Source organism: Eulemur rufifrons, chromosome 16 (assembly GCF_041146395.1).
Source record: "Eulemur rufifrons isolate Redbay chromosome 16, OSU_ERuf_1, whole genome shotgun sequence".
NCBI lineage: Eukaryota > Metazoa > Chordata > Mammalia > Primates > Lemuridae > Eulemur > Eulemur rufifrons.
Genome location: NC_090998.1, coordinates 49,886,436 through 49,907,946, shown reverse-complemented (window position 1 = coordinate 49,907,946; position 21,511 = coordinate 49,886,436). Strand labels below are relative to the sequence as shown.

Below are 21,511 nucleotides of genomic sequence, written 5' to 3'. Positions count from 1 at the left end.
GGTGGATGAAATAATTTCTTGCTGAGTATAATCCTTTAGTCTACAACTGGGGATAGATTTTTCAAAAAAAATGTTCCCTTTTAATGTGGATAGCATGAATTTATGAAAGAACTTCTGAATTCGGAATTAATCGGTTTAGAAGAGACAAAATCGTCCCTACATCCAATATCCTGAGAATAATTTATGATTACTACCCATATTCCCATATTGTTTCTTTCAAAAGATAACTTCTGTTTGTCAAACTGGATACACAGAAACACACAAACTCTTTACATTAAAATTGAGAAATTTATTGATTTTTTTCCCCCATGAAATATTAAGCAGAATTAAAGTAAAGAAATATACAGCTTAAAACAGTTGAATGACCCTAAAACTTTCATGACAATTATACATTTATGGCCAAAGGAAAAATGAATAGTTTTTAATAATGAGTTCCCTTTAGAAATTTTGCTCAAACAATTCATCTGACATTAAATGGACTAAGGATAACTGGGATCTGGGCACCCTGTAAAATGAAATAATGCCACTTTATCCTTCTCAAAAAAATCGTGATACTAGTAAAACAGTGGTTCGGTTCTGTTCCCCACTCATAGTAGCCACCTCTCCCCATTCTTCCATTTACAAACTTAACTCTCACAGTCTTTCTCATTCATAAGGATGCCAATTGTGGTTCCACTTAAAAATATTTCCAGTAGGCAGTGGGAGAGAATGACTTATTTAGCCTCATTCAGAGTAGGGGATCTCAACATTTTAGTCGGTCATGGCTTTCTTCTCTTGCTCAATGAGGTCAAATTTCCTCACATAATTATAAATGTTAAAAGGTAAAATTACATCTTCACAGCAGCCAAAAATTTATATATTTTTAATATATTTACAATATTGTACATATTTACATGACCACATCAAATACTGAATTGTAGAAACAAGAGCCCACCTATAAAGCCATTCATTTAATGCTCCAGCATTATTTTCTTGTGCAAACCGAAACTTTCCTCAAACGTCTTAGAAAAAGCTAAAGACAGTCAACATTGCGAAGGCCACCATCCATGGTTAGGGAGCCAAACCTAAAATACAAAAGAAAAAAGGTACTCTCAGGAGATGCATTTATTTGCCCCCCAACATTTTTTAAAAAAATGTAGAATGTGTTTCAGAGGAGTATATAGTTATTTTTAAAAAATTCAAGCAACTGTGATTCGTTCTATTTCTTATTGAAACAGCATGGTATTATCATAAATACGTGAAGAAAATGGGAAGTGATGTAACTGAGAAAGTGTCAGGAAGAACTAACAATTTCTTTCTAATGGGGTGGGATTTATAAGCCAAGATGTAAGGTTGGGAGTGTGACATGCTCAAGGAGCAGTAAGGAATAGTACCTTGCCAGAACAGAATGTTATTTTGGGGAGCAGTGGGAAGTAAAATTGGGTAAATATAGGCTAAGACCAGACCATTACATTCTTTGAATGAAAATATGAATTTAGATTTGGCTTTTTAGGAAAAGAAGTTAGAAAATTTTTGAGCCAAGGGAGTACCATGATTATATCATTATTTTGGAAGATGATTTTGGCTGTAATACCCATGACAGATGGGAAGAGCTTGGGGTTAAGGAAAAAATAGGTTAGTAGGTAATCACCACAGCTCACATGTGAAGGGGAAAGGAGATCTGAGGAGGGTGATGAGGGGAATTTGGGAGCATTCTGAAGGAAGATTACCAAGCTTGTTGAGAGGGAGTAAAGAAGAATAAGTGTCTAAAATAATTTACATTTAAGGGAGTAGCAGAAAGGTGGTTTCACTGAACAGGATGAGGAAATTAGAGGGAAAACTGAGTTGGGATGGATGATTTTAAACACAAAAAAAATCTGAAGGGATTGCAGGATATCCACATGGAGACACAGTGACTCCATGTGTCTCCATGGAGACACAATACTCCACACCGGACCTGGCTTCCATCACTAGTTCTGTCACAAATCCTTATGTAGTCACTTATCATTTAAATTAAGATTACATCATGTTATATTACTCATACATTGTCAAATAAACCTGCAAATAAAACACTGGAGGAATTGACTTACTGGATGGATGTGTTTTAGGAAGTGGGGATTTTGTTCCACAAGGCATAAGTGGTTCAATGTAAAAGTCTGTTAAAGCATATCTTAACAGTCTCTTCTACTTGCTGATCTTAGCCTTACAGAATAAATTTAGGATTTAGCTAAAGTTGTGAAGAAGCTGTAAATGGCATACTATAAAAAGTTAGGGAAGTACTATGTAGTTTCTATAAACAAACAAGATAAAAAACCCAGGCAATTTCCAGAAAAAATAAAAATTGAATAAACACTTAAGAATACAAATTAAAACAAGACCTCTGTTTTTACCAAACAAATTGGCAAACATTTAAAAGACTGATAACATTTAGTGTTTTAAAATGCATAGGCTTTGTTTAGGATTATAACATAGACCCCTTTTAAAGAACAAATTAGTAATAACCACCAAAATTTAAATATGCATACCTCTTGACCCAGAAATTCCACATCTAGAAACATCTAGAAATTGATCCCTCAAAAATTCTTAAACAAGTACATGAAGATATATACACAAGAATGTTCACTGAAGCATGGTTTGTAATTGTGAAAAATCAGAAACTTAAGCCTAACAAATAGGGAAGGCCAGGAGGCTGCGTTCTAGCTCCAGCTCATCTTCTTGGGGTATGAATTTAATACCTGTAGAACATGGATAGACTACATGCTCTGATACCGTACAAGGTTCTAATGCAGGTTAAGTGAGATTATGCAGTGTGAAAGTGCCCTGCAAGGGTACAAAGTACCAGATAAACGTGAAATATTTTTATTAGCATTGTAAGGGTTATTGAACCTGTAGAGGAGCACCTAAGAGCTTGAAAAAGAAAGGGTTCTATTACAGAGCCAAATATAATTTAACTTCTCTGAGGAATCAGGACAAGGAAAACAGCCACCCCAAATTGACTTTTTTGGCTCTGTACATTTTCAACTCTCTTTTGGCCTTATCTGTAGCTAATAAACAGACACCGCATTTACCTATGGCGCTTGCCTGCAAAGAGTCTGCAGAGAGCTCCGTAAGCTACTCAGCACCAGGGTGCTGGCACCTTACAAGCAACTCTGATTCCCTAAATTGAAAATTGTGATTCCAGTGAACAAATGTTATGAAAAACATCATGAAGAAGATTTTGGTTTTTACACACTGGTTCAAATAAGCAAATAATTCTATTAACCAGTGCTTCTATAAAATGGAATCAACCCTTAAAAGGCATGATGAATTCACAATAATACTGAGAGGAAAAAAACATAAGTGTTCTGATTTTATATCCCTTTCCTACTGCTTAATCTACTGATACAAGCATAAATGTATTTGTACTCACTTGCACAGAAAATCACAATACAGGATAATTTTTGCATTACTCACCTTTCTAAAATATGATTATTTTCAGCAAGTTCTTTAACCACCCCTTGCATCTCCTCCTTTAATTTCTTCATACTATATATACAAAATAAAGATAAGCACTTTTGCTCAAAAAAAGTATACAAATGTTTTAGAATTATATATTATGTTTGAGTTTTCTAAATGTAACTAGTCATTAACTAACATTATTAAAACATTGCATTCACAATAAACATCAAAGATTTCAAAACATAAGAGCAAGATCACAAACTGAAATAAAAGCAAATGGAAATATCACAGTTACCAAATGATAAGATTCTTACCCAAGAGTCATTTCCACTAATGTGTTAGAACTTGGATAAATTGCGGTCATGGTATGTTTGAGTCCACTGGAAGCTGCAAACATTTTCTGAGGCAGAGTTTCCTGTAACTAAAACATTGAAAAACTGCATTAATCACAGAACAAAAGTACTTACTACAGATCTTAGATCAAGTGTTATAGCTTTTAATGTCTTTTATAGCTTTAAATTTCTATTTATCTAAAATAATACAATACTTAAATCAACACCCTTTTAAAAAACTTTTCTTATAGATGAGAAAAGAATGGTTTATCAGATGTTTTCAGTTATAAAACATCTAACTTCTTAAAATTTGGCTGAAACTCCATATCAAAAATAGGTGAGTAGAACTGAATATAGGCACATTATATGCCCTGTTTCTCTCTTCTCAATCATTATCACATATAAACTGAGAAGAATTTTATTTTAATTTTTCCTAATGGAAAAAAGCCCTTTTTTTCTAGATACTTTTGATAGCTGTACCTCATTGGTATAGTCTTGATACTTCGATACTTCTTCTTCAATATCAAAACACTGATTAGTTAGAGATAATAACTGTTTCCTAAGATGAAGCATCTTTCTGAAATCCAAAAAGAATTGATTAATAAGCAGCTTAGTGAAATATTCTTACTTAAAACATACAATATACATTGTATTGTGCAGTCAACCACAAATCACCCGAAAACAAGTTTACTTACCTCATCCATTCTTCTGACTTATCCAAAAATGCCTCATACTTTTTAACGCATTCATCTGTAAAGTGGGTCATAGCTTTTGTTGCATGGTAATACAGTTTTTGCCTGTAATTTAGAAATAGTCAAAGAAGCTTAAATCAACTATACTGTTTCTACTTCTAATATTTAAAAATTTTCAAATACTAAAATTTAGCTGTTTCCTATAATTATTGCTGTGGCTTTAGAATATTTACAATAGAAAGCAAAAGTTTCTAAGATAGACATTACAGCAGCAAGAGGAGAAAGAGAAGGTTCAAAATGTTGAATGTTAAAAAAATATTAATTGAATGAGGTTAAAGTGAAGAAGGTGGTTAAGTATGTCCTTGCCTACGTTCTCTATTATCTGTCCTGCAGCCGGAGCACAGGAGGCAGAAGACAGCTAAGGGGAGTGGTGACCTTTCTCCCCCCTTGTTCTCCCATCTTGGTAACCTTTCCATCAGGTACCAGATGAGTGAACCTCAAAAAATGTGCACACATAGTAACAATCCTATAAAGTCAAGATTAAAATGTAATTTTATTATAATTAATTTCAACTTTAAGAATTACAGATAACCAAAATAGAACCAAAAATAACCAATTATTAAACATCATCTAGACACTTACTTATCAAATTTGTGGATTTGTTCTTCATTATAAGCTAGTCCTAGAAATAAGAAAATATATTTGTTAATGTAGAATCATAACATCATGCACAATCTCTGAGATTATTGCTTCAAAAAGACTAAGAGTTTGAAGCAGATGTAACAGACTTGTGGCCCATGGGCTACTTCTGGCCCACAGATGCTTTTATTTGGTCTGTACAGTGTTAACATTAAAAAAAAGTAACTCCCCAACATTTAAAAATCAGGACATGTCTAACAAAATCTGTATTTCTAGCTTTTCTTGAGAAATAGGAAGAAAAGTGAATCTGAGTAGGGGCTCTCTCCTCTAGATGGGGTCTCTACTCTCCAGTTCTCAGTCCCCACTAGCCAGTCTCACTCCTTTCTGTTACCTGCCTGGTAACAGGTTTTGGAGGTTATGACCCTAATTTAAAATATTCAAAAGTTTGGTTTTAAGAATAATTTTAGTACATTTAACCTCTTTCCTGACAGAATCACATCTCTGAAACAAATAGCTTCAGTAGTCACCTTTACAAATATGCCAAATTAATTCAACCGAATTACAACTAACCACTAAGGTGACTTACTAGATTAACAAGTAGCAAATTTTACTTACTACGTTCTCCTTTGTCTTTTTTGAACTGATAGTAAATCTCTGTGATGCAATTTAACAGGACTTGTAGCTTTTCTACACTATTTAAGGAAGAAAAACCCGAATAAATTAAATGAATTGATGTGAAAAAGGACATTTAATAATAAGAGTAGAAACTACCCACAAAGCTATAACCTACTTTCGATCTTTTGGATGAGTGCCTTCCTGATGTGCCCACGCATCTGCCAGCAATCCACCTGGAGACAATCTGCTGTCGATGTCCTGAAGATTGGTGTCTATTGTTCCCTGAGAACTGGAAAGCTAAATAAAACCAACGGGTTCAGATCCAGACTGCCAAAAGTCAGAAACAATCATCACAATGCCAGTGGGGTCTGAGGTCTGGACCACATTTCTTTTATAGATTACTTCAAATGCAGAGTAATTATTTCCATCTTTAAGTACAGGAGAGTTTCTTAGGTTGATTTCCACCAAGAGTACGGCACGGTAACAAAATGTGAGACTTAACTAGCCTTAATACATTTTATAAAATATTTCATATAATAAATACACTTCAAAAAACATGTAAAATACTTTTAATCTTCTGTTTCCTTATCCATAAAAAAAATTATACTCTATTTCAAAGCATTGTTGTGAAAATTAAACAGGAGAACCATCAGCATAGTGTCAACTATACAGTGCAGATATGTCAGATTTGTGCTTTCCTTGCTTAGAGGCCAAAAGTAACCCATCTCAAAACAGAATATGAAAAGAATCCTCATTGAAGATCCTGTTCATTTTAAGCTTAGTAAACGTATCTCCCACAGAACTGAGTACAGTATTTGTACAACTTATGAAGAAGAAAGGATGAAGTTTAGACTTAAAGGATAAATATGTCCAAATATTTAAGAGGCCCTGATAGACACTATTGCTTTTCAGAAAAAGTTTTAAGTGGCAATTGATGCTGCCACTACCAACAAACAAGGGTGCCCTTTTTAACCACACTCTTGTCAATACTGGCATTATAATTTTTTAAGCCTTGATAATTTGAAAGACAAAAATGGTATCTTGCTGTTATAACATTTATGATATAACATAGCAATTTTCTATTAATATTGGGCTTGAGCATTTTTTCAAGTTTGCTCATTAGATATATTTTTTCATTTGTAAATTATCTCTAAATGTTCTTTGCTCATCTATTTATTGCATATTTTATATTTTACTTATCAATTTGTATAACCTATTTTTATTAAAAACCCTTTATCACATTTTCCCAACTTAGTTGCTAACAATTTTTTTAAGTAGAGATTTTAAATTTTTATAGTCAAACATATATCTTGGTTTTTATGCTTTATGTCTTCTATAACATTAATGTTTAGAATGTGTTAAATTACACACCCAGTATATGGAAAATAGTTTATGAAAAAGTCACTTCTTACAGCATTACACAGAAGAGTGAAAAATAACAAGCAACACGAAGGACCAACAATAGAGAAATAATAAGACTGTAATAAATTCATTGGCTGTAATATTACATCTATTAAAAAAGTAGCATTACCAAAAAAAACCCTAGGAAATGCCTGTACCATAATGTTATACAAAAAATAAAATAACAATTACATCTTTGCACAGTAATAATCATTTAATAATATGTACAAAAGAAAATGAAAATAGTGATTGTCAAAACTTTTAGCAGGACCAGAATCACCTGGAGGGCTTGTTAAAAAGGGCCCTCACTGGACCCTACCACCAGAGTGTCTGATTCAACAGGTCCAAGGTGGGCCCCCCAAATTTGCATTTCTAAAATATTTCCATGTGAGGCTGCTGATCCAGGGCCACTCTGAGAAGCACTGCTGCAGGACAATGAACAAAACTTTTCATAAACTGTTTTTGGGTGGTGAGCCTATGCGGTATCTTTTTTACTTAACAAATTTTATTTCTGTAGTGGGGAAAAAATTTTAAGGTCTCCATTAGGAAAAAAGCCACAACTCAACGGGTTGAGGAAAAACAACGTAATCTAGTGAAAGCAACTGATATGAAGTTAGAAGTCCTGATGGCATAAGACTCTGTGACTTTAAGCCATTTAATCATCTATGCTTTGATTCTCATAAGAAATCTAAGTCTCACCATGTCATAAAAATTAATCTCCCCAAAAGAAAACATATAATTTTGACTGAATGTTCTCAAATGATACTGGCACTGGAAATAAATGTCCATTTGGCCTATGTGCTGGTAAGTCAAGTTCTAAGACAAAAGCAGAGAAAGAATACAAAACACTGACAACAATATGGCTGCCTATATTTAAATGCAGACAACTACTGGGAAAGACTATTTCTTGTTTTCTGACTTTTAAATCACTTTCTATAGCAATGTTTTTCAAACTTTTTGGACCATGATTCATAGTAAGACATTAATGTTGTTTTAACCCAGTAACATTTAAAGTATATATATAACTGAACCAAAAGTTTCGTGGAACAATGATTTCCTTAATGTCATGCATGCTGACATTTTCTATTCTATTCCATTTAAAACATTGCTGATTACAATGCACTATACTCCACAACCTACCAGTCATTCATGACTTTTTTTTTTTTTTTTTTAGACAGAGTCTTGCTCTGTTGCCCCAGGTAGAGTACAGTGGCATCACCATAGCTCACTGCAATCTCAAACTCCTGGGCTCAAGCGATCCTCAAGCTGAAACTACAGGTGCGTGACACAATGCCCAGCTAATTTTTCTATTTTTGGTAAGATGAGGTCTTGCTCTTGCTCAGGCTGGTCTCGAACTGCTAAGCTCTAGAGATCCTCCTGCCTCAGCCTCCCAGAGTGCTAGGATTACAGGTATGAGCCACCATGCCTGGCCTCCTGCCTCGTATTTTGAAAATCATTGTTCTAGATCTAAAACTCAGGAAAAGAAACAACTAAACATCAGTCTAAGCTAAAAAGATAAGAAGGACATCATATCAAGTTCCTTTCACATTTAACATCCATTTTATAAAATAATACTTTAAATACTAAAAGCTTAAGTATTTGGTATTAGACAAATTGTATAATATTAGTACTGGAGTGCAGTATTGTTATTTATCTCATTTATTTGGTACAACAACCCATGAGATGAGCAAGGTAAGAAACTGCCCATTTTAGAGATAAAGAAACCAAAGATGCAAAGAATTAAAGGCCTTGCTTAAGTAGCCAGCCAGGGGTAGGTAGGTAAACAGGGGCAGATCTGGGATAAGGAATCAGCTCTCACAATATATAACATGTACACTTCTACAATGTATTTTTTTAAAATTAAAAAAAAAATTTTTTTAGAGACAGAGTCTTGCTCTGTTACCCAGGCTTGAGTGCAGTGGTACAGTAACAGCTCACTGTAACCTTGAACTCCAGTGATCCTCCTGCCTCAGCCTCCTGAGTGGCTGGGACTATAGGCATGCACCACCACACCTGGCTAATTTTTCTATTTTTGTAGAGACAGGGTCTTGCTATGTTGCCCAGGCTGGTCTCAAACTCCTGGCCTCCCCTCCTACCTTAGCCTTCCAAAGCATTGGGATTATAGGCATGAGCCACTGTGCCTGGCCTTATAATACATTTTATTTTATTTTATTTTTTTGAGACAGGGTCTTGCTCTGTTGCCGGGGCTAGACTGCAGTGGTGTCAGTGTAGCTCACAGCAACCTCAAACACCTGGGCTTGAGTGATCCTTCTGCCTCAGTCTCCTGAGTAGCTGGGACTATAGGCAAGCGCCACCATGCCCAGCTAATTTGTCTATTTTTAGTAGAGATGGGGTCTCACGCTTGCTCAGGCAAGTGATCCTCCTGACTTGGCCTCCCAGAGGGCTAGGATTTACACTTGTGAGCCACAGCTCCCTGACTGAATACATTTTAATAAGAGATCCAGAGACTACCTGAAATGCTTCTGTATTTTTCAGCAGAGACTTGTATCCAAACTGCTTTTTCTAGTTATGGAAATGATTCACTGCCTTGAGGATCCCAAATCTTTCTTTTCTTTTTATTTTACAAGAGATCTGATAATATTTTCCTAATTTGCATCTATTTCTAAACAAGTTTAAGCACTCTGTCTGATTCAACTGCATGTCAAATTTAAATTACATTTATGAACTTGCTTTAATTGCCAGAGCAGCAACACAAGAGCATTATAGACTTAAAAACAGAGGGGGGGAGGGGGGGAGAGAGAGAGAGACAGAGAGAGAGAAGAGGAGAGAGGTTTAAAGTACATGCATTTGGAAATGTTATAAAGAATTTCATGGCATTAAGGGTATTTAAATACTATAAAGAAGTTCCTAAAGATGGGGAAAAGGCTATTTTTTCTCTAGAGTTAGAATCAGCATTTCTTTAGGAAAGTTTAATCTTGTCAGCAAAGGAACAGATTATGATTTTATAATTTTCGTAATTTTATAAATACTTACTCTCAACAATTTGGTGTGTATGTCTGAAATTTCACCTAATTCTGCTGCTTCTAGGTTGATCTTCATCAACTTTTCATATCTGTATGAAAAGAAAGTCATAAGAAAAAATTAAATGAGTATAATGAATACACAGATTTTTAAAGATGTTTTAAAAATTATATTTGAGTTTTTATCATAACCACTTAAGAATTAAAAATTGATTCAAAGTCAGTAAGCCAGCAGATTCTAAGAAAACCTTGATGCCTTCCTAAAGAAGGAATTTTGTATACTTTGCGGATTAAGAGATAAAACAGAAAAGACAAATTCATTTCAAATAATCTGATGTCAGGATAATAGTAAAAATACTAGATTTCAGAATTAAAGGAGGCCAACAGTAAATATTGATTTCGTTTATCATATTTCATCTGTAGTACAAATAGTATAGTCTAGAAAGAGGGCAATTTAAAATATCATTCTGTTTCAAAAGACTTTTTCACAGCTGGGCACGGTGGCTCACTCCTGTAATCTCAGTACTTTGGGCGGCCAAAGTGAGAGGACTACTGGAGCCCAGGAGTTCAAGACCACATCTCTACAAAAAATAAAAAAAAATAGCCAGGCGTGGTGGCGTGCGTCTGTAGTGCCCTCCTGAGGCAGGAGGATTGCTTGGGCCTGGGAGTTTGAGGTTGCAGTGAGCTATGATAATGCCGCTGCACTCTAGCCCCAGCAATAGAGCAAGACCCAGGCTTTAAAAAAAAAAAAGACATTCTCTGGAATAAGATTAATAAGTAAGAGTAAGCTAAAAGTAATTCCTAAAATTCTAAAAATACTACCAAAAAAGGAATACCGCTTCCTATTTCCTTAGGTGATTACAGGTTTTATATTTTCCAATTCAGAGTTTTTGCTTTACAAGATAAAAATGAGATGTCGCTCTCTCCCACTACCTTTTTCTTCATGAAGGCTGGGAGAAAATGCTCCTAAAGACAAAGTGTTCATTTCTTACTGAGAAAACTGGTATTTTGCCTTTGTGATGAAGTAACTCCTAATCTAAGGCTTTTCTTTAATATAATATAAACACTTCTACAGTATGTCATATTGTGTTAAAGATAACTAAATAAACAGAAATGGAACATTTAATATTTTAACCACTACTAGTAAGAAAGTAATCTACTCACACTTTCACAGTTTTTTCAATGTTTCTGATGCAGAAATCCAATGTGATCACAACTTCTGTCTTTTTGTGAACAGTTTCGTTGTAATCATCTTTAACTAATTCACTGAAAAAAATATTATTCCTGTTAGTTTAAGGAATTATTAATTTTTTCTTATCTATCACTAATTACACTGCAGTACTACTGTTCAACCACATTTTATAACATTCTTGACATATTATGAAAGCCAATTCAAATTTTTTTTGGATGCTAATATTAAAAGCATTTCTGTCCCTTATACATATCTAGGGTACTTATATTTTCATAAACCATTACTACTTATTAAGGTTAATAATTTAGAAACCTAAGGCATTGAAATTATATTAAGATATAAAAATTAACCTACACTCACACATCCCTAATCTGAAAATCTAAAATCTGAAATGCTCCAATGAGCACCCTTCCTTTGAGCGTCCTGTTGGTACTCAAAAAGTTTCAAATTTTGGAACGTTTCAGATTAGGGATGCTCAACATGTAATGTGATCTCTGAAGAAGAAGGATGACATAGTAATATATAATTGAAGGGCTTCTGGTCTATATCAAGGATCAACAGACAAAGGACTGAGGCCTGTTTTTGTATGTCCCATGAGCTAACATTACATTCTTTGTAAGTTGTAAAAACAGGCTGGGTGTGGTGGCTCAGGCCTGTAATCCTAGCACTTTAGGAGGTCGGGGGAATCGCTTCTGTCCAGGAGTTTGAGACTAACCTGGGCAACATAGCAAGACCTTGCTTGTTACCCAAAATTTAAAAAATTAGCCAGGCACAATGGCATGTGCCTATAGTCCTAGATACTCAGAAGGCTGAGGGAAGAGGATTACTGGAGCTCAGGAATTTGAGGTTACAGTGAGTTATGCTTGTACCAGTGTACCCCAGCCTGAGCAAGAGTGACACCTTGTCTCAAAAGAGTTGTACCAAGTAGTCTACCTTAAAACTATTTTTTCATGACTTATTAAACTATAAAGTATTAATAAAAGTAATAAAAGCATTATGGATCAGTGACTGGGTAGATAACCACAAGAGAAAAGGAAAGCTATTAGTACACTTCGATTTTTCCAAACTATTAAAAACAAGGAATCTTCCTAGTGGATCTAGAAAAGCATAGGCTTAGAAACTGGATTTATGAACACACTGAAAAAAATAATAAGCACAAATTTATGGGTTTCACATAATGACAACAGAAAAAAATAAGAGCCTAAAAGAAGATAACAAGAATGATGATGAAGGGGTTCTTTATCCTTTTTGCAAAAAGCGATGGGTATGAGGTGGGTATACATAAATTGCTCAAAGCATTAAAGCCCAGGGGCACTGAGGTGAGCCCAGAAAATACAGTTTTCAGCATCTGTTGGCCACAAGGCCATTACTATGTGTGTGCCAAATTCAAAAGCTTTGAATGGTGTCGAACTATAAGCATAATTCTCAAAAGAGATCCCTTTATTTTCCACTTTTATCAAATGGAAAGATGACATCTATAAATCATGGAAAGTAAAAAGAGGTAAAAATCATATCCATCTTACATTCCTTAGGGTCACTTTCAGGAAGAGAATACTTAACTAGATCAATATTCTGATCTAGAATAACTATATTAAGTGATTCAGTAAAAGAAAATTAGCTTTTAAATTGCTTGTCAAGGTGAGATTCTGTTTATATGAAATGTCTGCAATAGGCAAATCCATAAGGTATATTAGCAGTTGCCTAAAGCTGGGAGGTTTGGAGGGAAATGGGGAGTGTTTGGGGATGATGAAAATGTTCTAAAATTAGTAGTGATGGTTGCACAACTCTGTGAACGTACTAAAAACCAGTGAATTGTGCATGTAAATGGGCAAATTACCTACTATGTAAATTATATCTCAATAATGCTATTTAAAAAAAGTCAAGTGTGTACTTCATTTGGGAAAAAGGTAGGAAATGGAGGGAGGTTCTGAGGACTCAAACCCTAGAAAGTACAAATTGTAGATTATAACGAGCCAAAACTTTCCAAGATAGTGAAATAACAACCAGGTCAAGGTCCTTGAAAAGGAATTAATTTGCTATCACATCATACAGTGTGGTGTAAGTTTTAAAATTTAGATACTATTTGTCCTATCTCACAGGGTTACTGTAGGACTCTCATGAAAAAAATAGCTGTTAAAGATTTTGTACACTAAATGTGAAACAAATGTATTATGATAACCAAACCCCTGACCCTAACTAGTCTGAAGAGGTAAAATATCAATGACGGGTTGATCACCAATTTTTAGTGATGTCTTATGTGAAGATCGATTTTCAAAATTCGATTACTTACATCAACCATCGTATCCCCTTTCGTGTTAATTCCTGATAAAGCAGCAAGGTACTGGCGATTCTACAGGCATAACACACAACCCCTGTTACTGCCTGATGAAGAAATTAAAAATGTCAATATTTGGTGCTAATTGTGGTATAAGGTAAGAAAAACTTTTACATAGAATTTTCCAAGCTTATACATTTCTATCAGGTTAATCAAAAACATAATAAACCGCTAATTTCTAAAAGCGAAGAATAGATATAACTATAATAAATATTTCATCCTTAACATTATCTAAACATGCACTGTCTCAATAGAATTTTCTTATGAGTTAAAGAAAAGATAAAAATAAGAATACAAAATAACTTGGAAAGAGTATCAATTTAAGTGAATGATTTCCTAAGTCACATAGGCATATATAAAGACACAAGGTATTTATTGCTTTCACTACTGAGAGGATAATTTAAATTAAGATATTTACATAGTAATTCAGTTAAATACTAACCTTAGCCATGCTAGCATCCCCATCTAAATCATAACGTTGATGTACTTTAGGAAGGGAAACTGAAATATAAAGTAAAATACTTAAAATGAGAAATAAATTTTGAAAAAAATTACTTTATCCCTTATATAGTAAATAGAATGTCTAAACATTACTGACAAAACTCTTTAATGTACTTATCCTGGTTTAAAAAAACTAATTGAAATAATAATGTTCATTCTCTGACAAATTACCTTCAATATTTCTAAGGAGTTTCATTTTTTTTCCTTAAATATATTCTAACACAATGAGCTCAATGCTTCTTTTTAAATCAAATCCCAAACTTTCAACCAGGAATATAAAAGTCTGGTTAATTCATATTTTCTACCAGTAGAAAAATAATTTAAAAGATTCCAAAAATGCAGGTCTAATTTTTCTTAGACTCTAAAGCTTGGAACAATGTCCTATAAATACAGACGCAATAAATATTTGCTGAAATTGATAATACAAAAGGTTATTTTGAGAGTTAGCAAAACACTTAAAGCAGAGTTACAGTAAAACATACATAACAAATTATTTTACCATTGTATGAAACAAAATATTTGAAGTCAAATTATGTCTCTAAGGCTTTTCAATTTCATTACTATTTCAACCACAGTAATTCACAAAACTTTAATATTTATCAAAGTTCTACATTAATGTCATCATCAACTTTATGAAGATGATAATCATTTCCACAAAGACAGGTTTTGTTTTTTTTAATGGCTAGTAAAACAACAAGAAAAATCCCAACTTACTTTTTTCATATATTAATCCTATGGTATTCAGAGGTTCTCGGCTTACTACAAAGATGGGATTTTCCTCAGTAGTTTTAGGGAAATGCTGTGCCAGTCTTCCAGGTTCTAGGACTAAGCGTCGTCCTTCATAGATAAGTTCTTGATTTGAAGAAATAATTTTGGTTTGTTTATACACCAGTTCATGAAATACAGTAGCACTGTGTGAGAAAAATGCAAAAGGACAACATAATTGGGGATAAAATGAGAGGGAAAATCCTTTTTGTAATGATCAGTGCAACAACATCCATTTCTAATTCATATTTCCAAGATCATAACCAGTTCCTTTAAGCACTGCTTTGTTAATGTGGATACCACAGTCTATTAATAAACTGAAAATTCTACATTATTTGTCCATATGGTAATCAATTTGAAAATATTTTTGTGTTTCGATACCTCTGTAATACATAAAATTCTTAATATTTAAAAATGGGAAACCAACATAGCAGAAAGGTTAAGAGCACTGACTTAAGTCAGATACTTGGGTTCAAATCCCAGCTCTTCCACTTACCTGCTATATAACAGTAAGTGACTTAACTCTTTTATGCTTGGTTTCCTCATCAGTAAAATAGGAATAGCAATGGGTCCTACCTCATGGAATTGCTGTGAGGATTAAATAGCTTAAATACATAAAGAACAACAATACTTGCAACATGACTATATGTTTGTTAAATGAGTTAATACGACTAAGTATTTTCAAAATGACGTTTTGGGGAAAAGACAGATTCTTCCTGAATAGATCTATGAATCAAAGAAATGTTTTGGTAGCAATGTTGTGATTTGGCTCTGCCACAAGCCTCTGTTTTGAGTGCTACTGTATTTCATCAACTAGCTCAGGCTTTGGTGAACTTTTTAAGTATACGTTTAGAATGAAAATAATGGCCAGCACCTAACTATGATGCATGTTGCTTCAGGCTATTAAGTAGTAAAATAAACACAAACTACATATTGTTATCTAATGTTACATTAATATTACTATATTATTTATATTCATATTAGATTTATGTTTATATATTAGATATATTTAGATGTTAATATCTAAAACATTTTATCTCATTTTGTTCCTTAATTACTAATAAAAGTCTCTTTTATTGAGTTTTATGAAGCATCAAAAATGCTATTTGAATTTGGTCAAAACACAAACTAAGGCACATGGCATGGGTATAATGTTTTTTCTCCTTCATTTTAAAAAACTTTGAGATCACTGCAGATTCACATGCAGTTCTAAGAAATAATACAGAGAGATGCCATATACCCTTCATCCAGTTTCCCCCAATGGTAACATCTTGCACATAGTAAAATATCACAACCAGGATACTAACATTGATACCTAACTTTGCCTCAGATTTCCCCAGTTTTACATGCAAAAGTATATGTGTATGTGTATGTGTACAGTCATGTGCTGCGTAATGATGGGGATATGTTCTGAGAAATGCATCATTAGGTGATTTTATTGTTGTATGAACATCATAGAATGTACTTTCACAAACCTAGATGGTACAGTCTACACTTCGGCTATATGGTATCCAGCCTGTTGCTCCCAGGCTACAAACCTGTATAGTATGTTACTGTACTGAATACTGTGGGCAATTATAACACAATGGTAAGTATCTAAAAATAGAAGTACAGTAAAAATACAGTATTATAATCTTATGGGATCACCCTCATATACATGGTCTGTCATTGACCAAAATGTCATTATGTGGTACAAGATTATATTTAGTTATATGCAGTTTTATCACATTGGTAGATTTTTAAAAATCACATGGGTATCATGTGGTTTTTTTTTTTTTTTTCTTTTTGAGACAGAGTCACACTCTGTTGCCCAGGCTAGAGTGCCGTGGCGTCATCATAGCTCATTGCGACCTCAAACTCCTGGGCTCAAGACGCCTCAGTCTACCTAGTAGCTGGAACTAGAGGCATGCACCACATCCCCAGCTACTTTTTCTATTTTTTGTAAAGATGGGGTCTCCTTCTTGCTCAGGCAGGTCTTGAACTCTTAGCCTCAAGCTATCCTTCTACTTCAGCCTCCCAAAGTGCTAGGATTACAGGTGTGAGGCACTGCACCCAGCCCCTTTACATTATTATTAAGATATTATGCCGTTCTTTAAAAAAATGAGGTAATTTTCTAAGTGGGAAGTGGGTGCCTTTGGTGAAGCTGAGGTATCTTTTCTATTTCCCCTAACTTAGGAAAATATTTATTATATAACAATATGTTGATAAAAGAAGAAAATACAAAGAGGTACTTACGTATTATAGCTATGAATATAAATCTTATGAGCTGTCATTTGTTGCAGTGAAAACACATGAATTATCATTCGGTGAAGTATATCACTAGTTTCTGCAAAAAATTGGTCAAAACCCCAACACTTTTCCTGATCTGCTTCAAGGATATTTGCAAGAACAGGGGTAAGTAGAACCTGAAGACCTCTAAAATGGTATTGAAAAAAATTAGTTGGAGAGTGAATATATTTTGTCCAGGTACAAAATCATATTTACCAACAAATCAAAGGAACTGCTATTGTTAGATTAATTAAAAAAAAATTAAAATTCGTCAACTTTTCAGAAAGCCAGATAACCTTCATAATATCACTTGTCAATGAATCAAGGACTATGACATTTTTATGTTAACTTATCTTTTACTGATTATTTTCTTTGATTCTCTCCTTTCTAAGTTTCCTCACTTTTCCAAACACATCATAATATTGTATACTCATGGCTATCCAGGTGAGATCAGTTGATTGGAACCAGATGGTCATGAAGATAAGGTGGGGTCTTGTTGTGTTCCCCAGGCTGGAGTGCAGTGGCTCCTTCACGGGCAACATCATAGCACTGTGGCCTTGGACTCCTGGACTCCAGGGATCCTCCTGCTTCAGCCTCCAGAATAGCTGGGACCACAGGCATGTGCCATTGTGCCTAACTTTAATGTCCTTTTAATATAATCCTTAATATAAAATTTTATACGTTGAATTTATATGTCTTTTGTAGTATGCTTCACTTGATCTTGGCCAAAAGGCCAAGAAGCAATGTAGTATAGTTCTTTAGGAAGTAAAATTACTATAATAATCTAGCAATTAAAAGGTTACATACTTTTTAAAAACGTGAGTGGAAGGACCTTTATTCTTTACGGCTTTCATAAAACCTGTTCAAATAGACTCCTAATTATGGAATTTCAAATAGTCTTCAAAATATACATTTGGCTATGTGACAGACACTGGAATAACTCCTTGTCTGTTAACAGTTTTTAAAGTATATGGTGGATATTTTTTATTTTTGCCTAACAGGTGTTCATTCTCCCACTTTGTGTAAGAGTCTCCAAACCTCTCCACTCTCTTACCACCACTCCCTGTGCACACAGATGGACATGAGAGCCAAGTCTGGTTATTATGATTACTTGGAGGTGGCCAGGTGGTAGCATAAGTTAGTTCAATGAGAATCAACCCAGAAATTTTTGCTAAAACAATTGGGGGAAAAAAGTCTTTCTTACCACTAGGCTTTCAAAGTTGGGAGAATGTTAGTCTTGGAATGCCAGCAGCCATCTTGTGGCTGCAGGAAAAAGTCTGACTGAGAGTGAAGAAAAATCAGAGAAAAACAGATCTGAACAATCGAAAGAGAACAAGTCTTGATGACACAATCTCAGTGCAAGGATTCACCTGGGCTTTAAGTTATATACACATGTGAACTTTTAATTACAAAGTCAATCTATTTCCTTTTTCACTTAAACCAGCTGGATTAGGTTTCTCTCACTTGCTGCCCAGTCTTGACTAAGAAAACAGTTTTTTTTTTTTTTTTTGCAGCCCATTTTATATAAATACAGATATACAGATATAGGTATTTTAAGAGTTGGGTCTCACTACGTCACACAAGCATGCTCACAGCATGCTGCCTTAAGCTCCTGGGCTCAAGTGATCCTCCCACCTCAGCCTCTGGGGTAGCTGGGACTACAGGCATGCACCACTGTGACTGGCATCATTACAATTTTAGTGGTTGTTTTCATTGCTGACCTATATACCTTAAGTCCTTACTATTTAAAACAAAAAAATTATATGATATACTTTCTGGTACCTAACCAATTTTTATCAAAGAATTTACAACTTGATATGCTAAAGACTGATTAGATAGATAAGGCCTGTTACCCTCCAGAAATACGCTGTAGTTCAGATCATCAGGTATTAATGATTCTGAGTTTCAGCAATATGATTATTATTGTTCATTTCCTGATTTCCTTACATTTTATCAGTTTTGTCTGAGATTCCCAAAGGGGGTATTTCCTAAATCAAAATTTAACACAAATCACTATAATAATTTTAAATTTCTCCTCTCCAATACAATTTTAGTAATCTAGTTGCATGATGCATTTTATTCTGGAAACTTTTTTTAAAAACACCACACACAAAAAAAACTGTTAGAACAGTGGTTTTTGCAGTAATAGAACTCATGGTTTAAATGAATTTTCATAGAATCCAATATATAAAATGATAAAGTGGTATTTTTCTTTGAGACAGGGTCTCACTCTGTTGCCTGGGCTAGAGTGCCGTGGCGTCAGCCTAGCTCACAGCAACCTCAAACTCCTGGGCTCAAGCAATCCTTCTGCCTCAGCCTCCTGAGTAGCTGGGATTACAGATATGCGCCACCATGCCCAGCTCATTTCTTCTATAACTTTAGTTGTTCAGCTAATTTCTTTCTATTTTTAGTAGAGACGGGGTCTCACTCTTGCTCAGGCTGGTCTTGAACTCCTGAGCTCAAACGATCCACCCGCCTCGGCCTCCCAGAGTGCTAGGATTACAGGCATGAGCCACTGTGCCTGGCCGATAAAGTGGTATTTTATTAGCTTGCTTTATATATGTATTTATATGTTGAAAATAATACAAAATTACTCAAAACTTCTAAGCCAATACCTCTTAACTTATGTCCACTTGTGGATTATATAACTATCATACTTGGGAAAAATAGAAGTTAATTCAGTAATCACAAATCCTACATATTGATGACTGTCTTGGCTTTATTTCCAGAGTGAAATCTAAAGTAATTTACTTTTTACTTTTAATTTCTTATACTTTAATTCTTTCTTTGTGATAATAGGATTCTTATCTGACAATATAATTTTTTTGAGTTCTGGCTGCTAAATTAATCAAGACCCACATGAACATTTGAAATGCTGGAAAAAGTACTAGAAAACTACTATTTCTCACCTTTTGGATAATTTGAATATTTTTTAAAAATGAGGATAACATTAAACTTCTTTAGTGTTTGATTTTTACAGCTCCAGTTGAGAAATTTGTACCTATCTAAACTAGTCTTTGTGGTCCAGCAATATGGAGATTATTATAAAAGTTACCAAGGTCCTGAGTGAGATCCCCACATTGGGAAGAATTCCAAGACCAGTGATTAGCAATCTCAAAAATAAATGCCCTGTGCCCTAAAAGAGATCTGCGGAAATTTGTTATATAGCTCAGAATAAATCTTTTCATCACCACAAAGGCAAAAATCACATATCAAAGCATATGCTTTTTAGCAACATCTAGTTAAAATAAAATCAAACTACACTTTAGTATTTGAGTATCTGTGATTTCACGCAACAAAGATTTCAAACACCACACGGCAAAAGATGAGAATTAGGTATGCGATACTTACCGAGAAAGACTACAAGAAACAGGCATGTCGCCACTCCAGTCAATTGGTCCATTTTCTGCTTTCTGTACTCCAGATATTGCACCAGAAGGCTTTCCAGTAATTATTTTATACCTTGGGAGGAATAAAAGCAGAATAAAATAAGCAGTTTATTTTGTGTGGCTTATTAACAGGCGTTGCAAAAATATTTCCTCAATTGCACCTACAATTATCTACTAGACGAAAGTTTGTGATTGATGTTCACAGGATCCATAAAACAATCAAAATACTCTGAATCTGACTGACTGAAGTAGAACAGTGGTGGTACGATTATTTTATATATGCCATAATTAATTTTCATTTGGGATCTCAGTGCCTGATAACAGCATCTTGATGTTCACAACAAAAATATTAATTTTTCCATCTGAAAAAATCGAGCAAACACAAAATAAGTTATGTCACACAATGTTTCTAGACCATGAAGAAAGGCATCTAACTCCTCTTACCCATATTATCCAAAGGCACAACTGGACTACAAAATTTCTACAGAAGGAACAATACCATTATTTAAAAAAACAAAACTGTATACAACTATACAGAGCACAGTATCAGAAAGAGTCTTTGAATATTGAAAAAATATATACACATGGGAATAGAGGCATGTACCAAAATTATAAGCCAAATTTAAGTTGATTTCCGATGAAGATGATAAAGATGAACTGAAGATAGAAAGAGATGAGGAAGTAAAAGAATACTACAGTGATACAGCAAGTCAATGAAAGCAGCCTTTTAGGTTTCGGCACTTTCCTAAACAAAACCTAAACGTAGGAGAGAAATAAGAGAGAGCTTCATGCCTTCAAGAATACTTTCACCTACGTGAAAATGTAAGACATAACACAGCAGAATCTTACATAAGCTTATAGATATTATTTCTGGCAGAATTTTTGTTTAATGTCTAAATAAATGTGCTCTAAGCAAATCAATATATATTTTTAAAAGGTAGAACAAACCAGTATGACTGATTTAGACTGCTGCTTCCTTAGCAG

The 21,511-nt window shown here is 34.3% G+C and overlaps 1 protein-coding gene across 1 annotated transcript in view; it reads right to left on the bottom strand.

Annotated features, from left to right (window-relative positions):
• Positions 1-268: 268 nt before the first annotated feature.
• The window catches only part of TBK1 (TANK binding kinase 1), a 40,240-nt gene continuing 18,997 nt past the window's right edge, over positions 269-21,511 (bottom strand). Inside the window, exons 7-21 of the mRNA XM_069489577.1 lie at positions 20,490-20,600; positions 17,106-17,285; positions 14,820-15,016; positions 14,047-14,105; positions 13,560-13,651; positions 11,242-11,343; positions 10,091-10,169; positions 5,871-5,992; positions 5,696-5,772; positions 5,084-5,123; positions 4,445-4,546; positions 4,230-4,326; positions 3,732-3,838; positions 3,433-3,504; positions 269-1,064 (exon numbers count right to left, since the gene is read on the bottom strand). Of these exons, the coding sequence (XP_069345678.1) occupies positions 1,013-1,064; positions 3,433-3,504; positions 3,732-3,838; positions 4,230-4,326; positions 4,445-4,546; positions 5,084-5,123; positions 5,696-5,772; positions 5,871-5,992; positions 10,091-10,169; positions 11,242-11,343; positions 13,560-13,651; positions 14,047-14,105; positions 14,820-15,016; positions 17,106-17,285; positions 20,490-20,600 (1,489 nt within the window). The 3' untranslated portion in view covers positions 269-1,012. The remainder of the gene's footprint in view (positions 1,065-3,432; positions 3,505-3,731; positions 3,839-4,229; positions 4,327-4,444; positions 4,547-5,083; positions 5,124-5,695; positions 5,773-5,870; positions 5,993-10,090; positions 10,170-11,241; positions 11,344-13,559; positions 13,652-14,046; positions 14,106-14,819; positions 15,017-17,105; positions 17,286-20,489; positions 20,601-21,511) is intronic.